The sequence below is a fragment of the Myxocyprinus asiaticus genome, chromosome 5, assembly GCF_019703515.2.
Source record: "Myxocyprinus asiaticus isolate MX2 ecotype Aquarium Trade chromosome 5, UBuf_Myxa_2, whole genome shotgun sequence".
NCBI lineage: Eukaryota > Metazoa > Chordata > Actinopteri > Cypriniformes > Catostomidae > Myxocyprinus > Myxocyprinus asiaticus.
Window position 1 is genome coordinate 54,894,324 of NC_059348.1, and position 22,433 is coordinate 54,916,756.

The following is a 22,433-nucleotide window of genomic DNA, read 5'->3' on the forward strand; positions in this document are numbered from 1 at the left end:
CGTGATAAAAAGCATCTTTTCCGTGATAAACAATGTTTTTGTCCTACCCAGCCGCGAAACACGTCGAGCGAAAGGGCTTTCTATTTCGCGCCAGCCAGCCCAGTCAACAAATGGGTCTAAAATTATTCTTATTGCGGCATATTAAAGCCGGCATCTCACTAGCCGGTTCACAACAACTTGATTTTGGCCGAGGGTGTCTTTTGCTTGAGGTCTCGCTCTCTTCAGCCGGAGATCTGTCACACACACACACACCGGTTCAGAATGGCAGTGGGGAGACTGGCTAATCTCCGCTTCCCTGTGCCGTGGAGATTGGCGAAATAAAAACAGGAGTACCGCGTGAACATAAACAATCGTAACAGACTGAGTAAAGATGCGATTCATAAAGTAACTTTGCCCTGTGTAGAAAGCATTACGGAACTTATGTGAGAAAATGAATTGCGTTCAATAAACAGACTGTTTGTCTGTTGTTTTTTACATTTTATTATCAATGTTCATATTAGTGTATTAATATTGCGGTGTCGCATCACGCCTGGTGTGGACAGACAGATTTCTTGTCGCTGGAATCTTGTCACATCTGGTTAAGACAAGGTGAGAAGTCATTTTTAGATATTTAACTTGAAATATATAAATCAAATAATAAAATAGGGATGTGATTCCCTTTTAAGGCTTTAAAAACTTATAAATGACATGAAAAATTATATATTAAATATCAAAATAGTTCTAAATACTTAAAATATGTCTCTCTTTTTGGTCAACTTTAGTTTTGGTAAATTTTACATTTACACTGATTTTTTGTAACTTATTTATTTTACATTATATATTTATCAAAAATAAAAAAATATATTTATATATATTTTATTATATTTATATAATCTTTTATTATATTATCTGTTTGTTTATATTATTTCAAAGAAATCTAGAAACTGACCCATATATAGGCACATCAGAAAAAAGGCACTTTACTCTGGATAAAAGATGAACGGACAGGTAGAAATTCAAGAACGTTGCTTTCAACACGAAACATGTTACAATTGAAAGTAGGAACAAGCACCGTTTCCAACGGCAACACTCAGAGGCCTCAGAGGTATCAGTGGATGAGCACTCCGTCCATGCAGAGATTTGCCGGTTAGAGCCGAGTGTTTGTGTGTGTGTGTGAGGGGGGAGGAGAGTTTTGACAGCATGCACATATATGCATGAATGCACGACTGCATACACAGTAAATGCGACCATAAAAGGACAAGACACACTCCTATACAGAAACTATTGACTGTTTTCTTACTTCATCGCATGTACACCGAGTATGTAGTTTGTAAACTCCAGGAAGAATATGTGTGTGTGTGTGTGTGTGTTTGGGGTCAGACTGTCGGCACGTACGCACGGTAATCAGGGCTCAGACACTAATGAGGTCACATCAACACTTACCGATGATGGCAATCCAGGAGGAACCTTACGGATCTTCTTAGGTGGTGGATCTGAAATAAATAATGATTATTAACAGACCATCCAGACCATAATCTCAATGACTTACATGTAAAAGCCCTTTAAAAGCTGATTCACACTTAAGGTGATGAGCCAAGCTGACTATTATTCGATGCCAATGAAAGCTTTGTTCAGACAGGCTGCATATATACACAAAACGTTTATATATATATATTAGGGATGTGCGAGACTAGTCGACTGAGCGGTTCTGATGCTGCTAGTCGACACTGGAATTACTAGTCGGTTTATATTTCCCCCATTAAACTGATCGTAATTATTGCACATTTACGTTTGGCTTTATATATTTTTTTTTTTACAGAGGCTGCATTTAAATTACTGTCATATTAATGTTACATATTTTAAATAGAATTAATACAAATATTATTTTAAAAAAAGAGGATAGCTGGAGCAGATACAGAGTTTAATTTCACCTCACTCAAATGTTTTCACATTTGAGTCTTCTTTAAATCTGTGCATGCTTGTACGTTATTCTTCCGCTGAGCGGGCTTTTTCCAAGCGCAGGACAGCCGCCTCAGGTGAGTCAAGTCCCGTCTTTCACCGGACCATGTCGACGTGTTCATTTTACTCATCAAAAAATTATGCTTTTGAGTAAGTAGCCTAGAAAATACCAGTTTTAGACTAGGTATGCCATTTTTTTAATCTGCTGATTAATAAGGGCCTGGGTAGCTCAGTGGTAAAGACGCTGGCTACCACCCCTGGAGTTCGCTAGTTCGCTAGTTCGAATCCCAGGGCGTGCTGAGTGACTCCAGCCAGGTCTCCTAAGCAACCAAATTGGCCCGGTTGCTAGGGAGGGTAGAGTCACATGGGGTAACCTCCTCGAGGTCGCTATAATGTGGTTCGTTCTTGGTGGGGTGCGCGGTGAGTTGAGCGTGGATGCCGCGGTGGATGGCGTGAAGCCTCCACACGCGCTATGTCTCCATGGCAACGCGCTCAACAAGCCACGTGATAAGATGCTTGGATTGACGGTCTCAGACATGGAGGCAACTGGGATTCGTCCTCCGCCACCCGGACTGAGGTGAATCACTACGCCACCACGAGGACTTAGAGCGCATTGGGAATTGGGCATTCCAAATTTTCAACGAGGTGCCGACTGCTTAACGGATTAAACTATCTTTTATTCTGTGTGCACGTCATGTTTAGAATACATTAGGTTTATTGCAGGCTACATCACAGGCCTATTTTTTCTTCTTTTATTTATTTACATCGTAACTGTTATTGGGTAACGTTCTTTACCGAACAGCTGTCATATTAGATCAATGGCTAATGCACGACTGCACGTCCTGAAATACGCGCAACTTTTCAGAGCATTTGTTTCTCTCTCATAGATTTGGCTTAGTCTACCTGTTAATTATTTTCAACAATGTCCTGACTGTTTTAATATGTTAAGTAACTTTTACTTGGTGATTTCCGTATAGAACAGGCTTTTAGGGTTGTTCCATTGATCCTGCACTATTCATTCAATTGTTTTCAATAAATGTCTATTAAATATTCATTAACGTTGATTCACTAAATATAGAACATGACACGCATTCAATGTACAATGATCATAATTCAATGCCCCTTTTCAGTGGAATTTAGCATCAGATTTAGAATAGATTAAGTATTTTAAATGCATGACAAACACATTTTTGTTTACTGTTTTCTGAAGGTTGGTTTCTCTTTAGACTAGTCGGTTACAAAACTTCCGTTTAAACGACAGTCAAATTAGTCGTAGCGCACATCCCTAATAAATATATATATATATATAAAACCACAATAAATCTGATGTTTATAAACCTGATTTACCTGAGATACATTTACATTAATGCATTTAGTAAGAACTAATAACTAAATCTGCCAAAGTTTGTCAGGTTAATGACATCAGATCTTCTAGTTTTGTTTGAGGCATGTAGTGTCTGTGTTTCCCAGACCTGATCCTGGAACAGTCGGCCCAAACGTTATGGATGGCTCCCTTATTAAACACACCTGATTCAACTCATCAGCTTGTTAATAGATGCACCAAGATGGGAAATTAGTTTGTTTGAGAGTATATTTACACTTGGTCATTTCATCAGATAGCAATTCCATCTTGAAAAGAACACGCTTAAATGTCATTTGAGATGGTTTACTGATCCGCATTTGAGATGCATGGAAGATGTGACTCAGACGGGTATAAATGCATGTGGGTGTTCAGGCCACATATGCAAAATGTGGCACTTACCAGCTGTTATGGAGCATTTTGGCTAAACACCATAAAGTCAGAAATGGACACACATTGTAGGAGCAACAGAACTTTCTTCATTATTTTATGCAGCACGCTTACAAAACTAAACAAATGCACCTGCCACGTATAGACGTATCTTACCAACAAGCTAGCTGCTACGAAAAATCCACCGTGCACACACTCGCACATAGTATATCGCATGAGGCAAAAATGTACGAATTCAGATCTCATCTCACCTATAGTGGACTCGCCAACCCTCCTGCGGGTGATATAGGGGTAAAACTGAGAAGCAGCTTTCATGGCTGGAGGGGAAAGACCATCAGAACCAGAGATGCCAATTTCACCTGACAAGAGCTGCGGCTGAAATCGAAAAATGACATGACTTGTGTAAAGAGAGAACAGAAGATGAACCAATTACAGATTTAATGCCAGTATAAACATTACCTGTGTGCCAAACTGGTAGCCTCTTTCAGATTTACCTGTAACAAACACACAACACTTATTTTGAGATAAAACACACTTCAATTAATTATCTATGAACAAGGCAACATGAAATCCGTAACCGCAGATTTCTGCAGAACTGCAACACCCATCTTTCACAAAGTTCTACACATTTCCCGGCGATAATGCTTTTTGTTAACAAAGCAAATTCTATTTGGACCCACTAGTGTCAGAGAAATTACAAAAGCTACCTTTAACAAACATGCAATTGTGAATGACAATTTCAGTGCAAAATTACCCATGACTTTATCTAGAAGTTCTTTACACGTTCCTCTGAGAGATAGAGAGGCCGTAGCGGCTGTTTAGACCAAACATGCTCTTGCGTTAAAAAAAGCTAGATGCAGCACAACAAGACGTCAAAGTTCTTTAAAAGTTGCCTTCACGAGCGCAGTTTTATTTGATGTTTTGACGTATTTCCTACTGAAGAAATAGCCAATTTTTTTTTTCTCCCAATTTGGAATGCCCAATTCCCACTACTCAGTAGATCCTCGTGGTGGAGCGGTTACTCACCTCAATCCGGGTGGCGGAGGACAAGTCTCAGTTGCCTCCGCTTCTGAGACCGTCAGTCCGCGCATCTTATGACGTGACTCGTTGTGCATGACACTGCGGAGACTCACAGCATGTGGAGGCTCATGCTACTCTCCGCGATCCACACACAACTTACCACACGCCCCATTAAGAGCGAGAACCACTAATCGCGACCACGAGGAGGTTACCCCATGTGACTCTACCCTCCCTAGCAACCGGGCCAACTTAGCTGCTTCGGAGACCTGGCTGGAGTCACTCAGCACGCCCTGGATTCGAACTCGCGACTCCATGGGTGGTAGTCAGCGTCAATACTCACTGAGCTACCCAGGCCCCATTAAGAGATCTTGAGGCCCCCCTGGAAGTGTGCTGGGGCCCAATCCCCTGGTTGAGAACCACTGCTCTACAGCACCCAAACAACACCCCAAAATATCTCAAAACTCAAGGAATAAAATATAAGCAATCACCACCAAACGTGTAAAAACAAGAGTTTATTCAAATATATTTTGGTCATTAAATCTAGAAGCTCAACAAAAGGAGCATATATGATTTTCTTTTCTTTTGTTATAAGAACATCCCTATGATTCCACAATATAAATCTCTTGTCCTAGATTAGCCAATATATAAATTTACAGAGATGTACACACTGTGCCACTCAGTTGACATGATTCACGAACGGCAAAGGGAAATTCCAAGGTTGGAGTCAGCACACAAGTGTGTATTATCTTTTAAACTATAGGTGGCGCTGTCTCCAAACTGCTCGGGTATGTTCAGGACATGATATCAATGATGCATACCAAATTTCTTATAAATCTGACAATGCATTTAAAAGATATTTAACTTTTGGATTAAAAATCAATATGCTGGAGAGGCAGTATGGCTGATATGGTAAAAGTTATATTCGGCTGATATGGGTATCCTTGAAATCCCGATGACCCAAGGAACCCATAGACACCAAACTCATGAATTTAGGGCATACTAGTCCAAAAGTTAAGGGCAAAAATTGACCCATAGGTGGCGCTGTCACCAAACATCGCATTAGGGATGCACAATATATTGGCGGCTGATATATTATGGGCCGATAACTGGGAAAATAAAAATATGAATCGCACCAATAATGGAATTGCCGCCGATATTGTCGCAGATAATTTGTTATGGTTTATTTACTTGCGGCTGAAATTCTCTGACTGCCTGTGGCATCTTTCCTTCAGGCAGAGACAGTGCGCGTGTACATACACAGCGTGTCTGTGTGAATGAGAGCCAAGCTTATGTTGCTCTGTGAGGATTATTTCAACATCTCTGCACCTTGTTACGTTGTTTTGGGGCTGGTTTTAGTCATCTGCTGTACGTAACGACGGCATTTCCCATATTCTGTTTGTGTCATGAGGCAATAAGCGAAACACGACAAAAACATGTATGTATGTTAAACGGAGGCTATCGTTTTTGCTTATTAGCCTACTTCATGAAACAAATAGAATATGGGAAATAGCACATTGTTACTTACATCGCAGCATTGTGATTATAAAATTCATTACACACATAAACCACCGCTGCACTCGCATTTCGGCTGCCGGCACTAATAATACACAATGTATACAGAGATTAGGGTTTGTTTTGTTGTTTAATATTCGTTACATGCAGTTTTTCACCTCTTTTTGGTTTAATGCATTATTACAGCTGTTAGAAGTTCATTATTCTCTCTCTGTGAGCGAGTCACCAAGATTACCGTAAACACCCATATAAATGGGCACCATAATTCATACAAGTGCATTATTTATTTATTTCTCATTTTAATCAGCATACATCTGTAATATAGGCACATTTATGGTTCATGTTACATCCGTCAAACCTTAAATAGCAGTCCAAATTCCAAGCTTTTAAATGACACCTATTTTAAAATGAGAACTTGATATATATATCGTTTATAGTATCGGCCACAATGAGCTGTGAGTTATCGGTTATCGTATCAGCCCAGAAATTCCATATCGGTGCATCCCTACTTTGCATGTACCCTCAGACCATGGTCCTAATGAAGGATACCAAGTTTCGTTTCAATACGACAAACCGTTACTGAGATATAGCCTCACTTCTTGTTAAGTCAACATTGTTAAATACGTGTTAACGTAACTTTTCAACAAAATCAAAAAAGCTAAATTTGGTATTATTCATTCTGTGCAGATCAGTATGGAGATTATTTTGAGCCACTGTTTAGGCAAATTAGGCAAAGTCTGAAGGTATAGTAGCGAACAAACTATAAACGTCCTAATCCAAGATGGCGGCCACCTTAATGGGAGTTTTAATTTAAGCGGTCCATTTATATCATTAGGAGCATAACTGCATGCAACAACAAAAAATTTATTGGACAAATGGTTCAAAAGATACATGCAAAAGAAAAGTCAATTTTTGAACTTGTGGTGACGCTATATAGTGTTTCCTAAAGACTGAAAATTTGGTATGGGGGCTATTCATGCCCAGAAATTACTCTTCACTTCAAAACAACTTAAACTCAATGAGAAACCAATCTCTCATGCAACACTTAATACCATGGACTTTATGAACGAAAGACTTGTTGTAAAGATTTAAGACCTTCATTTGTGAAAGGCATAATTTAGGATATTTTCAGACCTGCAGAAACCCTGATAATTCGTTTCGGACTACAAGTCGCAGGACCTTGACGAAAACATGCCTTATATTTCGGAAAATACTGTAAAGGACACAAAAGGTCAATCTTGCTGATTAAAACAAAACAAAACATTTGTATTCTGCACAGAAATGTCCATGACTTACTTTAAAGATTTTATCAATTTCAATGACTTTACCAGGCTTGGAAATCACAATTTTAAAACTCCTTGATATTTCCAGATTTTCCACGACTGTGGGAATGCTGAATATAGTGCAGACTGAAACAAAAATGTGTTTTTGTGAAGAGCCCCTTACAACGTGAACAACCAAAATGAGCATTTGACTAAAAAATGTATTTACTATGTCAGTTAACTGGCTGTAATAATGAAGGCACTAGTAATTTATTGTTACAAAAAATGTATTAGTGCATTAAATATGAAACAGAGTTAAAGAGGGAGTGGTGATTGTGATTTATATATAGGCTGATAATGTTCGTTTGAAGGTCGCTGGACTCCATCCGTCCACGTGCGACCGCTCGACTGGCTAAAGGCCGTGACACACCAATCCGAAGGTCGGCCGTCGGCCAATGTCGAGCCGTCGTTGAGTGTCTGTCGGCCTAGTTTTTGCAGTGTGTTCCGCACCATTGGCACTAGTTGATTAGCCGATTGAGTATGTTGAATTGGCGGCGGAGCCCGTCGGTGAGACAGATCAGTCTGATTGGCTGTTCAGCTTAGCGAACAAGTGCATGAGAAGAAAAACGGAAGTGACGAAAGCATGCAAATGACGAAGTCAAGAGGGCACACACACAGAAGGCTCTTCTCATTTTTCATCTCATCTGAGCATTCGTCTGTGGCGAGCGAGATTGGTGTGAAAATGGTAAGCAAGCGCTGCTTTGTTCACGGTTTGTATATCCGCGGTCCTAGCCCCTCCGGTTTCCCTTTTTGAATGATGAATACAGACTACTGCCACCTGCTGGTATGGAGAGATATTTCCTCTCACGCAGGCGCAGAACGTACATGCTAGTTGGCCGTTGGGTGTAGTCTTTGTGGTGTGTTCAAGAGCAACTTTTTGGCACAGACGCAGGCGACATGAGGCGACACCACAGTCGACTTTTGTCACCGCTAGTTCTTAGATGACGCTTTGGTGTGTCTGGGCCTTAAGGTGTTTATGGTTTTAAGACTGAGCACAAACAAAAAAACTGTCCCATTATAAACGCCTAAGTGGTAATTAAGCAGCCCCCTCCTGCTCTTTCTGGGGTGGGGGTTTGAGTGCCACCCTGCTTTAAACCCCCGCAAGAGGCCAGGCCCCTGAGGATTAACCCTCCCCCTCAATGTCCCGTGTGGAGCTTCATTGACAGAAATCCCCACATGACCTTAACCTGCTCAGGACAGCGGGGTATTCCATGGCTTCTGCGCCAGTGCATAGTTAGCGTACAGGCTGATCTGAGGTAAAGAATCTGTGTTGCTTTTTCCAAAAAAAAATAAATGGGTGAAGAACTTAATCCACCACCATGCATACTGCAAAGGCACTTTCTTTTAAATGTATTTTTCCAAATTTAAACTTCAGTTCTCTCTTTTGTATTACTCCAATTTACTCTTAAAATCCAGTAATGCATTAAGATTAATTTTGCAGCTCCTGTGCAATTCCCCCCCCCATTTTTTTTCCATTTGTAAGTCACGTCTTACAATAAAAGGACAAAATGCATAAGAGCCTTTATGTGAATGTTGTGCTGCTTTAACTTACCGTCAATTCCTACATTGTACATGCCGTCATGCTCACTGTAATGAGTGTTGTCATATGCCTAAACACAAACATACAAACACATACAACATTACACACTTATACACAAGATCATAAAACTACATTTAAAGGTGTTAAGTGATGAAAAATCAAATTTTCCAATGAAAAGTTAGGCTGAAAAAGTTAAATGCTGTGAAACATAGAATGTATGTATTTTATAAAATATGGGGTTTATTCTTGGAATTTATATTATCAACATTTGCAGTCAGTATAGTAAGACAAAAATACTTTATACACAAATTAAAGAATATAATGTTATGCATTTTACCCCCCATTTCTTAGGATTGTTTCCGCCTCTATGAGATGGCAATAACCAAAGTAGGTGCGGGGATATGTTTTTTGCTTTTTGTTTAGTGTTTTACTATGTGCATTTTATTTATTTTTTAGCTATGTGAAAAAAAAAAGAAAAAAAAACTAGGGTAATTTTCCAAGATACTGTATTTTGAAATCAAACTCAGAACTCAAAAGCTCCAGCACAGTCCAAAAAAAAGACCATTTATTCAAACTAAACTGCGAACATGACTAGTCCTGAGGTCTGCAGGGCTAGTATGATAGATACTACTATTCCTAAAGACCAGAAGAAGAATGTGCTAATATTCCAGTTCGCAACGAGAATCGTAAAATGTTTGTCACAACATAATGCAGCTTTGCAAAGAGACTGACAGCAAAGCCACATCCTGTGAGTTTGTGTTGTTACTAATTTCTCATGCGAAGAGGTTAGCCAATCATAACAGAGGTCATTAAAGGTACCGTAGCAAAAACAGCATGTTTAATTGTGAGGATCAGAGAGGTGTTACAAAACGGTCATGAAAAACGAAACCACATCTGAGTTTGACGCAAGTAACACTGAATAACATGTAAATCTCAGATGTATGAGCCTTCCAGGTTTGGCCGTGGATTGTGGGATCGGTGATCATTTTTGCACTCACATCCAATAGTCGATTTAAATTTACTGTAAAACTTAAATTCATTTATTCAAAATGGGAAAACTTAAATCCAAAGTATTTCAAAATTCAAACAACTAGGGATAGGCGATAAAACAATCTCAATATTTATCAGGGGAAATAAATCCTCGATATCAATGATAAACTTTTGAGCAATTTTCTATATTTAGCTTATGTTCTACATCTAGACCAGGGGTGCTCAGTACAATGACACTAGACAACCACTAGCCGTTCTCGATTAAATTTTAAAGACTGCCTTTTTATTTCCTCGCTTCTGTAGCCGCGCACTGTTTGACTGACAGGTGGCTTGTGTGTGTGCTTCATATGTTCCGAGAGTACTAGCGCTGACGCTGACAAGTGCCTAAATGGTCAAATACACTTCAAAATTCCACCAAAATGGTTTTTAAATGTGAATGTGAACGTACACCATAGAACAATAAGCGGATTTGTATCAAATGACAAAATTGAAGTGTAAATGTAAACCAATAGACCTGCCGCTGTCTAGTATGTCATTAATATTAATCAAACAACAATAACAAAACAAGAAAACCACTCACTGCTCTTTGCTGGATAACTTTGGTAGCTTTAAAAAGTATTAATGTATGGGGGGGGGGGGGGCTGGGTAGCTCAGTGAGTATTGATGTTGACTATCACACCTGGAGTCGTGAGTTCGAATCCAGGGCGTGCTGAGTGACTCTAGCCAGGTCTCCTAAGCAACCAAATTGGCCTGGTTGCTAGGGAGGTCAGAGTCACATGGGGTAACCTCCTCGTGGTCGTGATTAGTGGTTCACGCTCTCAATGGGGCGTGTGGTAAGTTGTGCATGGATCGTGGAGAGTAGCATGAGCCTCCACATGCTGTGAGTCTCCGCGGTGTCATGCACAACGAGTCACGTGATAAGATGCACGGTTTGACGGTCTCAGAAGCGGAGGCAACTGAGACTTGTCCTCCGCCACCCGGATTGAGATGAGTAACCGCGCCACCACGAGGACCTACTAAGTAGTGGAAATTGGGCATTCCAAATTGGGAGAAAAGGGGATAAAATGTAAAAAAAACCATGCCTGTCTGGACCGGCGAGATGATCTAATTAATAGAGTTTAAAGCGAGGGAAGTCTTAAAACACAGAATGACTGACAAGACATCTGCTCCACTCAGTTCTTTTAGGGATCAAGGTGTAATCATTCTCTAAAGGGCTCATATCATGATAACAGGATTTTTATCAAATACATAGAGCTTTACTATTCTCGTGAGGGCCAAATTGCTAATAATGTCCACACCGATATAGTAAAACATGACGAAAACCAATGTGAGAACATTTTCAGTGGTCCTCACTAGTTGAATAGGCTCACAACTTAGCCAAAATCATGTTTTGCTTTAAATCAGGTTCGGGTTAGTAAATATTGTTAGTCTTGGTATGGAAACAATGGAAGTCTATGAGATGTGCTCAACAAACGAGTATGTGTGCGTACTTACCCGTGTGTAGGACGGACTGTTTGGTTCTCCTGGAGCCCAAGGGCCTGGCCCGCTTCTCTCATCTAGTCCTGAAACACAAACAAACATCATTAATCATCTGTACTAGGGAGGTAGTGATTTATCAGTGACCAGAAGGACACTATTGCATTCACTATGGTTTGTTGTTTTCAAACAGGAAACTCTTCTTCTATGCAAGGTTTCAAAAGTATTAAACCGCTCTCCATCTTGTCTACCATCCTTAACTTTAATACTATAGCATGGAAACGATTGGACGACATTATCAACAATAAAAAAAATGTGTCCAAAAATATTTTTGTTGTTGAATAGTCATTTGATTTCACAGTACGCAATAAGAGATCATTTTAATGGCTAACGATGATGAGTTTCAACCAGAGGAAGATGCAGCTCGCAGTCCAGACTAGTGATAGACCGATATATCGGCCAGGCCGATTAATCGGCCAATATTTGGTTGATTAAAGCCGATAACCGTGCCAGCTTGGCCGATTTACAGAAGTGTTAACTTAGTTCTATAAACTACCAATAGATTTGTCAATAGACAGGCTATTTTCTTCTCAAGTGAATGCAAATTTGAGTAAGTACTGCATAAAAATAAGCATTTGTTTCAGTTTAGAACATTTTGTGTACATCTGGTTTGCTGTTGTTAATTGATATCGGGCATCCTGCTCTCTAGAAACTGGTATCGGCCATTGAAAAGCCCATATCGGTCGAAAACTAGTCCAGATGCAATGCAAAAAGCTCAACATGTTGTAGTTATGATCCAATTAGGACACTGCGATGGCTAGCGACATACTGAAACATAATGTGTGTCTTCGGAGGTTATTGCTGATACCCAGCTCTATTAAGAAGAGAGAGCTCGAGGCCTGGGTAGCTCGGCGAGTATTGACGCTGACTACCACCCCTGGAGTCACAAGTTCGAATCCCAGGGTGTGCTGAGTGACTCCAGACAGGAGTTGACAGGAGTTGCTTCTCCTAAGCAACCAAATTGGCCCAGTTGCTAGAGAGGGTAGAGTCACATGGGGTAACCTCCACGTGGTCACGATTAGTAGTTCGCTCTCGGTGGGGCGCGTGGCGAGTTGTGCGTGGATGCCGCGATGGATGGCGCAAAGCCTCCACACACACTATGTCTCCGCGGTAACACACCCAACAAGCCACGTGATAAGATGCGCGGGTTGATGGTCTCAGACGCGGAGGCAACTGAGATTCGTCCTCCGCCACCTGGATTGAGGCGAGTCACTACACCACAACGAGGACTTAGAGAGTGCATTGGGAGAAAATAAAAAAAAAAATAAAAAAAAAGAGAGCTTTTCTTTTTGCGAGATGAAGTCGCACAGCAAAATTTGTTCTTAATACATATAATTTTCCAATAAAAATAGATTATTTAAGACAAGGTATATTTACTTGAGGAGCTACTCTGCTTAAGATATTAAGATTTGTTTATTTTTTTCAGAGAATGTATCTTGAAAAGAAGCATTTTTTGTTTCACTGCACTGTAACTATTAAACAAGTGAAAATTAGTGGAAAAAAATCAAGTGCCACTTGACACAATATGCTTATATTCAAGATCCAAACAAGTCTAAACATCCTAAGGCCAAAGTATTCTTCTGTTGTCTGTGTTGCTGATCGCTCCGTGCAAAAGACTATACTCTGAAAGGCAACACGGTTGATCTGTAACACAGAAAAACAAAGTATACCCAAGCCTTTATGCAGTGTTGCCTCTCGGGTAAATGTATCTTTTCAGTTCACTGAAAGTATCTTTTAAAAATTCCTTTGATTCTCAATTTAATGTTAGTAAGCACATTTAATACATCCTCAAAGCTGAAGTATATATTTTCAGGTCGAGTCTGAAGTCTATTAAAATGTGACTCGAGTCCCCATCTCTGGAATCATCCATCATATTGATTATCAATCATAACATTAAAAAAATTTTCTTGTATTACTATCTACTATAAATTCTGTATGACAAAATGTCACAATAATAACACTCCTTATAAGACACTGAGAGTAACTGAACTCGCTAGTTATCATAAGCAAACTAAAGCTGGGTGGTCCAAAGTCAGCATTTGTAATTGTTTTGTTTTTTTGTTTGTTTAAAGATGTGTATCTGTACTAAATTACCAGTTGATGTGTGAGTTGACACTTGAGGTGAGCTGTCAACCAAACCTTAAAGGTTTCAAAACTATGAATGCAATGTGAACTTGTCAAATATTCACATCAATGTTTGCGCTAAAACTCAAAACCTGACACACAAAGCATGTTGGACTGGAAAGGTGCCGAATTTTAAAGATTGATGGTGCAGAAATTTCCCGAAAACCTTCCCCCCCGTCTGTGCCTTAAAGCTCACAAACATCTCTGGAGAGAAGAGCCGCAATTGTGTGCTCATTTGCATAACTGTGCATATTAATGAGGACTCTGTTTATGAATATTCAAATTTTTTTGTTTTGTTGTCTAATTAAAAGTGGAGAAGGGGGGCGTTCATGACAGCACCGGCAGTAAAGCGGAACATAAGTAGAGCGGACGAGTGAATTACGACTCTAGAGCCATTGCCGCGACAAATGCTGGCGAGATGGGGGGTGGTCACAGGCTTATGTCAGCAAATTCAATAAACTGACAAGGAACAATAACACAACACACACACTAGAGCGACACACACCACTGACAGAGCAGAACCAGCAAAACAGGAAAGAATAATTTAAGCTCTACAGTCGATCTGCTATACAATGAGGTTTGAAAGTTCACTACGAGCGGCTTATTCATCCAAACCATCAACAATACCTGGAATTCCTGCAGCCAATCAACATTCTGAGGTTCTGTTACAAAATCTAGTGAGCTGCCTATATATACATCATTTAAAGGCATTATAGACACACCCCAGAAGCGAAGCCCGTTCCAAAATGAAAGGCAACATTATGGTGCTCCCTAAAGGCCAAAGTGTACTTTGGTTTTCTGCATGAATCACAATTACATTTGTAGTTACACTGTTAACTTTACCCCTAACCCAACCCTTACCCCAAAACCTACCCGTACCTCAACCTCAGTAGCAGCAAATGTGGGAATTTTACAGAACAACATGTAGTTACACATTAAATACATAGTAGTTAAGGCCACCTAATATAAAGTGTGACCAAAAAAAAATCTTTGGAATAACATGCACTAATGAATTGTTAAAGGGATAGTTCACCCAAAAATTAAAATTCACCCTCATGATATCCCAGGTATGCATGACTTTCTTTCTTCAGCAGAACACATGTGAAGTAAAATAGTAAAATATCTCAGCTCAGTAGGTCCTTAAAATGCAAGTGGATGGTGATCAGACCTTTGAAGCTCCAAAAATCACAGACAGTCAGCATAAATGTCATCCATACGACTCCAGCGAATAAATTAATGTCTATTAAAGGGAAGCAGATAGGCTTTTGATGCAAAAAAGGTCAATATTTAAGTAGTTACTAAGTAACTATCAATCATCACTTCCAGTCAGCCGCTGCATGTGCATGTGACGTAATTGCGTTGGCATGAGAACTGACGCACGTGCGACAAACCAGGAAGAGCAGCTCTGTTTACAACTAAATAGGAGCTGTACAGAAGCTTCACTAGTTTTGGTTTAGATCTGCATTTGAGTTCGAATCCAGGGTGTGCTGAGTGACTCCAGCCAGGTCTCCTAAGCAACCAAATTGGCCCGGTTGCTAGGGAGGGTAGAGTCACATGGGGTAACCACTTCGTGCTCGCTATGATGTGGTTCTCGCTCTCGGTGGGGCGTGTGGCGAGTTGTGCGTGGATGCCGCGGAGAAAAGCGTGAAGCCTCCACACGTGCTATGTCTCCGCGGTAATGCGCTCAACAAGCCACGTGATAAGATGCTCGGATTGACGGTCTCAGATGCGGAGGCAACCGGGATTCGTCCTCCGCCACCCGGATTGAGGCGAGTCACTATGCCACCATGAGGACTTAAGAGTGCATTGGGAATTGGGCATTCCAAACTGGCGATCCAAAAGCGATTGTTTTACTTCAGAAGACGTTAATTTAACCGCTGGAGTCTTATGGATGACGTTTATGCTGACTGTCTGTGATTTTTGGAGCTTAACATTTTTTTACAAAAAATAAATAAATAAAATAAATAAAAATCACCATTCACTTTCATTTTAAGGACCTACTGAGCGGAGATATTTTACTATTTTTCTTCAAATGTGTTCTGCTGAAGAAAGAACGTCATACACAACTGGAATGGCATGAGGGTGAGTAAATAATGAGAATTTCTATTTTTGGGTGAACTATCCCTTTAATAATAAGTCCAGGAACGTGTATTAAAGGATAAGTTGAAAATAAAATATGCCATCTACGTCAATAACATCAAACCTCACTGGTTCTGTCGTATCTCGTGGCCAAATGTCAAGACAATGACGTTTGACGTTATTGACTAAAACGTAACATTTTCGTCCATTCAAGTGATCGTATGCCTTCATCTTGGAAAATAGTGCACAAGTCATATCAACTACTTTTGTGCAGCCTCTACTGTAGTTTTATGGTGCTGTTTTTTTATGGAGCTTGTAAGCCTGGAATAACCATTGACATATGGCAAAAAAAAAAGTCATACAGATTTAGCACAACATTACAGTGAGTAAATGTCAGAATTTATATTTTTGGGTGAACTATGACTTTAAGACAAGAAAAAATGTCAAAGTTTGACTTCATGCTGACTCTGAAAGTGTTTCAGGTATACGAGAAGTGAGACTGATATTTACAGATACAGAAAGACAGAGATGAAAGACAGCTAATACTGTGAAATACTGCGTGAGAAACAACAGGAGGGTGATGGCATATCAGCACAGTATGAAAAAAAACCCTCAAAAATAGATGTTATCCATATTCATAAGCACTGAATATTCACTCCATTTAACAGATCTGGTGATTAGTGGGTGAGAAGTGAGAAACCCATTCAGAAAAAAAGCTATTTTTCCTCTCCAGACCAACATAAAAACCTCTTTACCATTAAAAAGAAGCAACTGCAGCTATGAGACATTACCCTATGCACCTGAATAAACAAAACTTTGCTCTGCGGGTGCAATAAAAAGCGTCTGCTGTGTGTTTGAACATCTAATGATTACAGCTGATCCATCCGACCTCCTCCGTAGAGGCCAGAGACCTTGTGCTCTCCAAATCACAACCACGCTTTATGTACACCACGTTTCACAAGCAGGGATGGTTGGGCAATATACACTACCAGTCAAAAGGTTGGACACACCTACTCATTCCTCATTATTACTATTATAGTGAGCTTTAAAAATAAATAAAAGAAAAACCTACAAAAAACTTTTAAAAGTCTTAAATGTGCTTGTTTGTCAAGATTACAGCTCTGCACTTCATTAAGTGCATCCGGAGATGCTTCTTAAACAGCACTGAAGGAGTGGATATTTTCTCCCCAATTTGGAACGCCCAATTCCCAATGTGCTCTAAGTCCTCGTGGTGGCGTAGTGACTCGCCTCAATCCAGGTGGCGGAGGACGAATCTCAGTTGCCTCCGCGTCCGAGACCGTCAATCCACGCATCTTATCACGTGTATTGTTGAGTGCGTTACTGCAGAGACATAGCGCGTGTGGAGGCTTCACGCTATTCTCCGCGGCATCCATGCACAACTCACCACGCGCCCCACAGAGAGCGAGAACCACATTATAGCGACCACGAGGAGGTTACCCCATGTGACTCTACCCTCCCTAGCAACCGGGCCAATTTGGTTGCTTAGGAGACCTGGCTGGAGTCACTCAGCACACTCTGGATTCGAACTCGTGACTCCAGGTGTGATGGTCAGCGTCAATACTCGCTGAGCTACCCAGGCCCCCAAAACTGCTTAAATTAACTAATCGTGAAGTGTCAATTACACCACTTGATTTAGGTTCAGTAACATTGCTTAAAAATGTTATTTATTAATATACAGAACTATTTAAAGTTATATTTAGTATTTGTATCCATAGTGTGCAAGAACGCAATGGCAAATCAGAAGTGTTTAAATTAGTGCATCAGCATATAAGTAACGACAATTTAGTGTTGTGTTACTCAATTTCTGCAAATTTTGAATGCCACTATTGTTTTTCATGCAAAAAACGTCATTCAGGAACACAGTTCTCATGTTAAATAAGATAATATAGCGTGAAGTTGCCCCACACAAAATAAGTATTCTAACGTAAACTATATTAATGGAAATAGTCGCAATTGCAATATTAAGGGAAATTATAGACAATTAAAAAAAATTCCAGATTTCTTCTATTTTTGTGTATTTTTCATACTAAATTGTTTTAGATCTTCAAATGAGATATAACATAAAACAAAGGTAATCTGAGTAAACACAACATACAGATTTCAAATATATATATTTTTTATTGAAGCAAAAAGGTTTTCCAACACCTATATCACCCATGTGAAAAACTAACTGCCCCCTTAAACTTAATAGCTGGTTGTGCCACCTTTAGCAGCAACAACTGCAACCAAACGCTTCTGATAACTGGAGATCAGTCTTTCACAGCGCTGTGGGGGAATTTTGTCCCACTCTTCTTTACAGAACTGCTTTAGTTCAGACACACTGGAGGGTTTACGAGCATGAACTGCCCGTTTAAGGTCCTACCACAGCATCTCAATCAGGTTCAAGTCAGGACATTGTCTAGGCCGCTCCAAAACTTAAATTTTTCTTCTTTTAAGTCACTCAGAGGTGGACTTACTCCTATACTTTGGATCATTGTCTTGCTGCATAATCCAGTTGCGCTTGAGCTTCAACTCACGGACTGATGACCGGACGTTCTCCTTTAGGATTTTCTGGTAGAGAGCAGAATTCATGTTTCCCTCAATTACTGCAAGTCGTCCTGAAGCAGCAAAGCATCCCCACACATCACACTACCACCACCATGCTTGACCGTAGGTATGATGATCTTTTTGTGGAATTCTGTGTTTGATTTACACCAGATGTAACGGGACCCCTGTCTTCCAAACAGTTCCACTTTCGACTCATCAGTCCACAGAACATTCTCCCAAAAGGTTTGAGGATCATCAAGGTGTGTTTTGGCACAATTCAGATGAGCTTTAATGTTCTTCTGGGTTAGCAGTGGCTTTCGCCTCACCACTCTTCCATGGATGGCATTTTTGGCCAGTGTCTTTCTGATAGTGGAGTCATGAACAGTGACCTGTAGTGATGCGAGAGAGGCCTGCAGTTCTTTGGATGTTGTCCTTGGCTTTTGTGTGACTTCCTGAATGAGTTGTCGCTGTGCTCTTGGAGGAATTTTGGAAGGTCGGCCACTTCTGGGAAGGTTCACTACTGTGTCAATTGTTCTCCATTTGGAGATAATGGCTCTCACTCTGGTTCTTTGGAGTCCCAGACCTTTGAAATAGCTTTGTAACCCTTCCCAGACTGATGTATTTCAATCACACTTTTCCTCATCATTTCTGGAATTTCTGTTGACCTTGGCATCGTGTGCTACTGGGTGAGACCTTTTAGCCAACTTCATGCTGCTGTAAAAGTTCTATTTAGGTGTTGATTTGATTGAACAGGGCTGACAGTAATCAGGTCTGTGTGTGTAGTCCAGCTGAACCCCATTATGAATGCAGTTTTATAGATTTGGGGATTTAGTTACTAAGGGGGCAAATACTTTTTCACACAGACCCAGTTGGTACTGGATAACGTTTTTGCTTCACTGTATTTTGTGTTCACTCAGATTGCCTTTGTTTTGTTACATTTTGTTAGAATTTTCAAAAAAATTTAGTATGAGATACACACAAAAACAGAAGAAATCAGGCAAATATTTTTCACAGCACTGTATATTGGTCTACCTCTAAATCATGCAGCCCTATTGTGAGTTACGACAAGGAGCAGGTTCAAAAGTAGTCTACTTGAGGAAACTTAACATTTAAACTCAAATCACTATATTCAAGAAATATATTATTTTGTATTTTATCATAACAGAAAAATTTGATATCACCCATCCCTTGGAGCAGGCCACCACTCGTTCTCCGTTTACGAGCAGGTGAATCATGAGAGTCTAAAGTTCTGTTGCATCATGCTTAACTCCACGCTACCTGCTCGTACAGACGCGCTAATTATATGCAACAAAAGGCAGTAAACAACCACACAAGAGTTTCCGCCTCGAGGGGACCGTGAGCGAGTCGGTGAGCTCATCAAGTGAGTGAGGACAGATATATTCACACACAAAGACACAAGAGCTATAATTATGACAGAGAAACGCTGGAACTGAACTTGAGTCAGATGTGAGTCACGGGCTACAAGGGTCCCAGACACAAAAACGTATCAAAACGGCATGTCACACAGGATACTGTCCGAAACAAACATGATACAGGATCCAAAAATTAATTACTAGCTTTGTCTCCATGTGACTCATAAACTTTCCCATTCTTTTAATATAGCTTGCAAACCAACAGGCTACATCTGTTGAAAGTGCATAATACTGGTCTTGTCTTTTAGTTAAGACAGGGCGATATTTAGCGTATTTATGATTACATTCATGATTTGTTGGTGATACTAAAATGTAGTATCATTGTGAAAGGATGTTTAGGAAAAATGTCAACAAATTTGGGTATTCAATTCATTTTCTGAATCACTTATTTTGCATGATTTTAATGAAGCGAAAACACCAAAAACAGCATAGTTTAAAATATTTCAGTAAAAATGTATATGGCACATCTCAAGTTCTGTATCGTGTTGAAATGATGCTGTTGGATATTTGAGCACATATTTATTTTTTTAAATGGCTGACTTCTTTGTCTTGCTAATTTCATGCATCCTAAATACACACAAATTGACTATATTTTCACACAAATTAATAGAAATAATTTTTACACAATAAATATTGAAATTATGTATATTTATTTCACTCAGGGTTTTCAGGGGGTGCTAGGGGTCAAACTTTGACATTTACAGAATTTGACATTATTTCTGTTTAAGTCTGGGTCAAGGCTAAAACAGTCAAATCAACACACACAAAAAGGCATTTGAAAAGTACCAAAATTGAACTGGCCTGGTAAAAAGTTTCCAATTCAGTTTTAATGAGACCTTCAAATAACTCAAATCAACCCCTGGGGCAAAAAGTGCCCATAGTTGAAGAAACACCCTATTTCGATAAATAAAAAATAATTGATGGTTTTCCACTAAATCAGGGTTCCAGACTAAATAAATGACTTATGAGCCATTGGCTCCTTAACTGAAACATTAAGGAGCCAAATGGCTGTTTTTAGTCGCCAAATCACAGATGTTCTCGATTTAGATTGTTGTTATGAAACAAGATAGAAAGCAGAAGGAAGACAGTGCGTGACTTTTAATTACAAAGAAGCCTGAAATACACATGGGACTTCTATTTTGAAATGTCTGTGCTCCCAGTTGTGAACACACTGACGGATGATTCGCTGAGAAAGTGACTCTGATTCAAACTGCTAACCTGAGTTCACACCCTCAGTTCTTTCGGGTGATTCATGAAAAGACCCGATTCAAAAGAGTCATTTGTTCACGACTCTCTTGCGCTGGGTTTGTTGTTGCATGCGGTGCAGAGAGCTCGTCACAACAGAACGCATGCTTTAAAGATGTATTCAATAACTCACAAGATGATATCTGATGAAACCGCATATGAACGCACACAACACGACTGTCGCCAATGGCGGCTTGATTTTAAATTAGTCGCCATCAATTATTTTTGGAGCCCTGTGAATGAACACAAGGAACAGTGAAAAACATTTTGGTTCGTTTTATTGAAAAAAATACACAAATAAATAAAATATCCCTTTTAAGCCATTTAGCAGTAAATGCATCAATATCAAGATGTAGGCCTATAATGAATGTTGTCAAATGTTTTAGCTGTAATCCTGCAACTGTCTGAAGACAGTTCTTTCCTATTCAGACCAACTTTTTGCATTTAGCTGAATTTTTAACCCGTGTTCTGCTGTTATAAATATCCTACTTATTCTCACTTTCAGGTACTTAGTAAATGAAACTTTGTGGCCGGTGACAATGTGATCAAAATGACTGCGATCAAGGGCAGCATTCTTGTGCAACGTTACATGCAATGTCATCATAAGACATGATCCAATCAAATTCCACTCAAATCAACTCGAAAAAAAAAAACAAAAAAACATGAAACTATAAAATGCTCCGACAAGTTGGGCAGGACTTTTTGCTCACTATCTATTGTCATACAAAAAGGGCAAAAAGAAAGCATGTGGTTTTAGCCTTTGTGTTAACACGATCTAACGACTGACCAGACAGATCTAGGTTAGAAATCAGTCATAGCTCATAAACTCACTGGGAGTGCCCGTACTGCATACAGTATGTCACCTATTGAGTTGCGCCTCTGATGAAAAAACTTTTGTCCTTTGGTCTGGGAGTGATGTTTAGACAATGGTACCAACCGTTCCCATTTAGTGGAAAACAGATCATCAGATCTAATTTCAAAGGGGCGGTCAGACTACACTTAAAGCAGTGATAAACTGCGATATCAACCAGACTAAACCGGATGTGTTATTCAAGTAGCTAACAGTAAACATGTCCACAGTTTAACAAACTATACAGCAAGATTCAAACCGTTGCGCCGCCATGACACTAGTTGACCTGAAAGAGAAAACTGACTGTATAAGACAGTAGCACAACGGTCAAAGATGTCCGTTTATCGCATGTTTATATAAAAAAAAATACGAAACATATAGATGCAGAACCGCGTTTGGCATGAACGGCCCCTTACATAAAAGTTTTGACTTTTGAGTGAAAAGTGGGTGACATTTGAATGTTCAAAAAGACAGAATGTACAGAAATGTAGAAGTTTCATTTTGGGGAAATGGTGTAACGCTGGTGGTGGGTTGTTTTGTGTGTTGC

General features: G+C 39.8%; 1 protein-coding gene across 2 annotated transcripts in view; it reads right to left on the minus strand.

Annotated features, from left to right (window-relative positions):
- The window catches only part of LOC127441335 (transcription factor E2-alpha-like), a 60,060-nt gene that overhangs the window by 26,249 nt on the left and 11,378 nt on the right, over window positions 1–22,433 (minus strand). For both annotated transcript variants that reach the window (XM_051698637.1, XM_051698636.1), the window contains exons 4-8: window positions 11,567–11,634; window positions 9,095–9,152; window positions 4,148–4,182; window positions 3,940–4,063; window positions 1,423–1,472 (exon numbers count right to left, since the gene is read on the minus strand). In XM_051698637.1, the coding sequence (XP_051554597.1) occupies window positions 1,423–1,472; window positions 3,940–4,063; window positions 4,148–4,182; window positions 9,095–9,152; window positions 11,567–11,634 (335 nt within the window). The remainder of the gene's footprint in view (window positions 1–1,422; window positions 1,473–3,939; window positions 4,064–4,147; window positions 4,183–9,094; window positions 9,153–11,566; window positions 11,635–22,433) is intronic.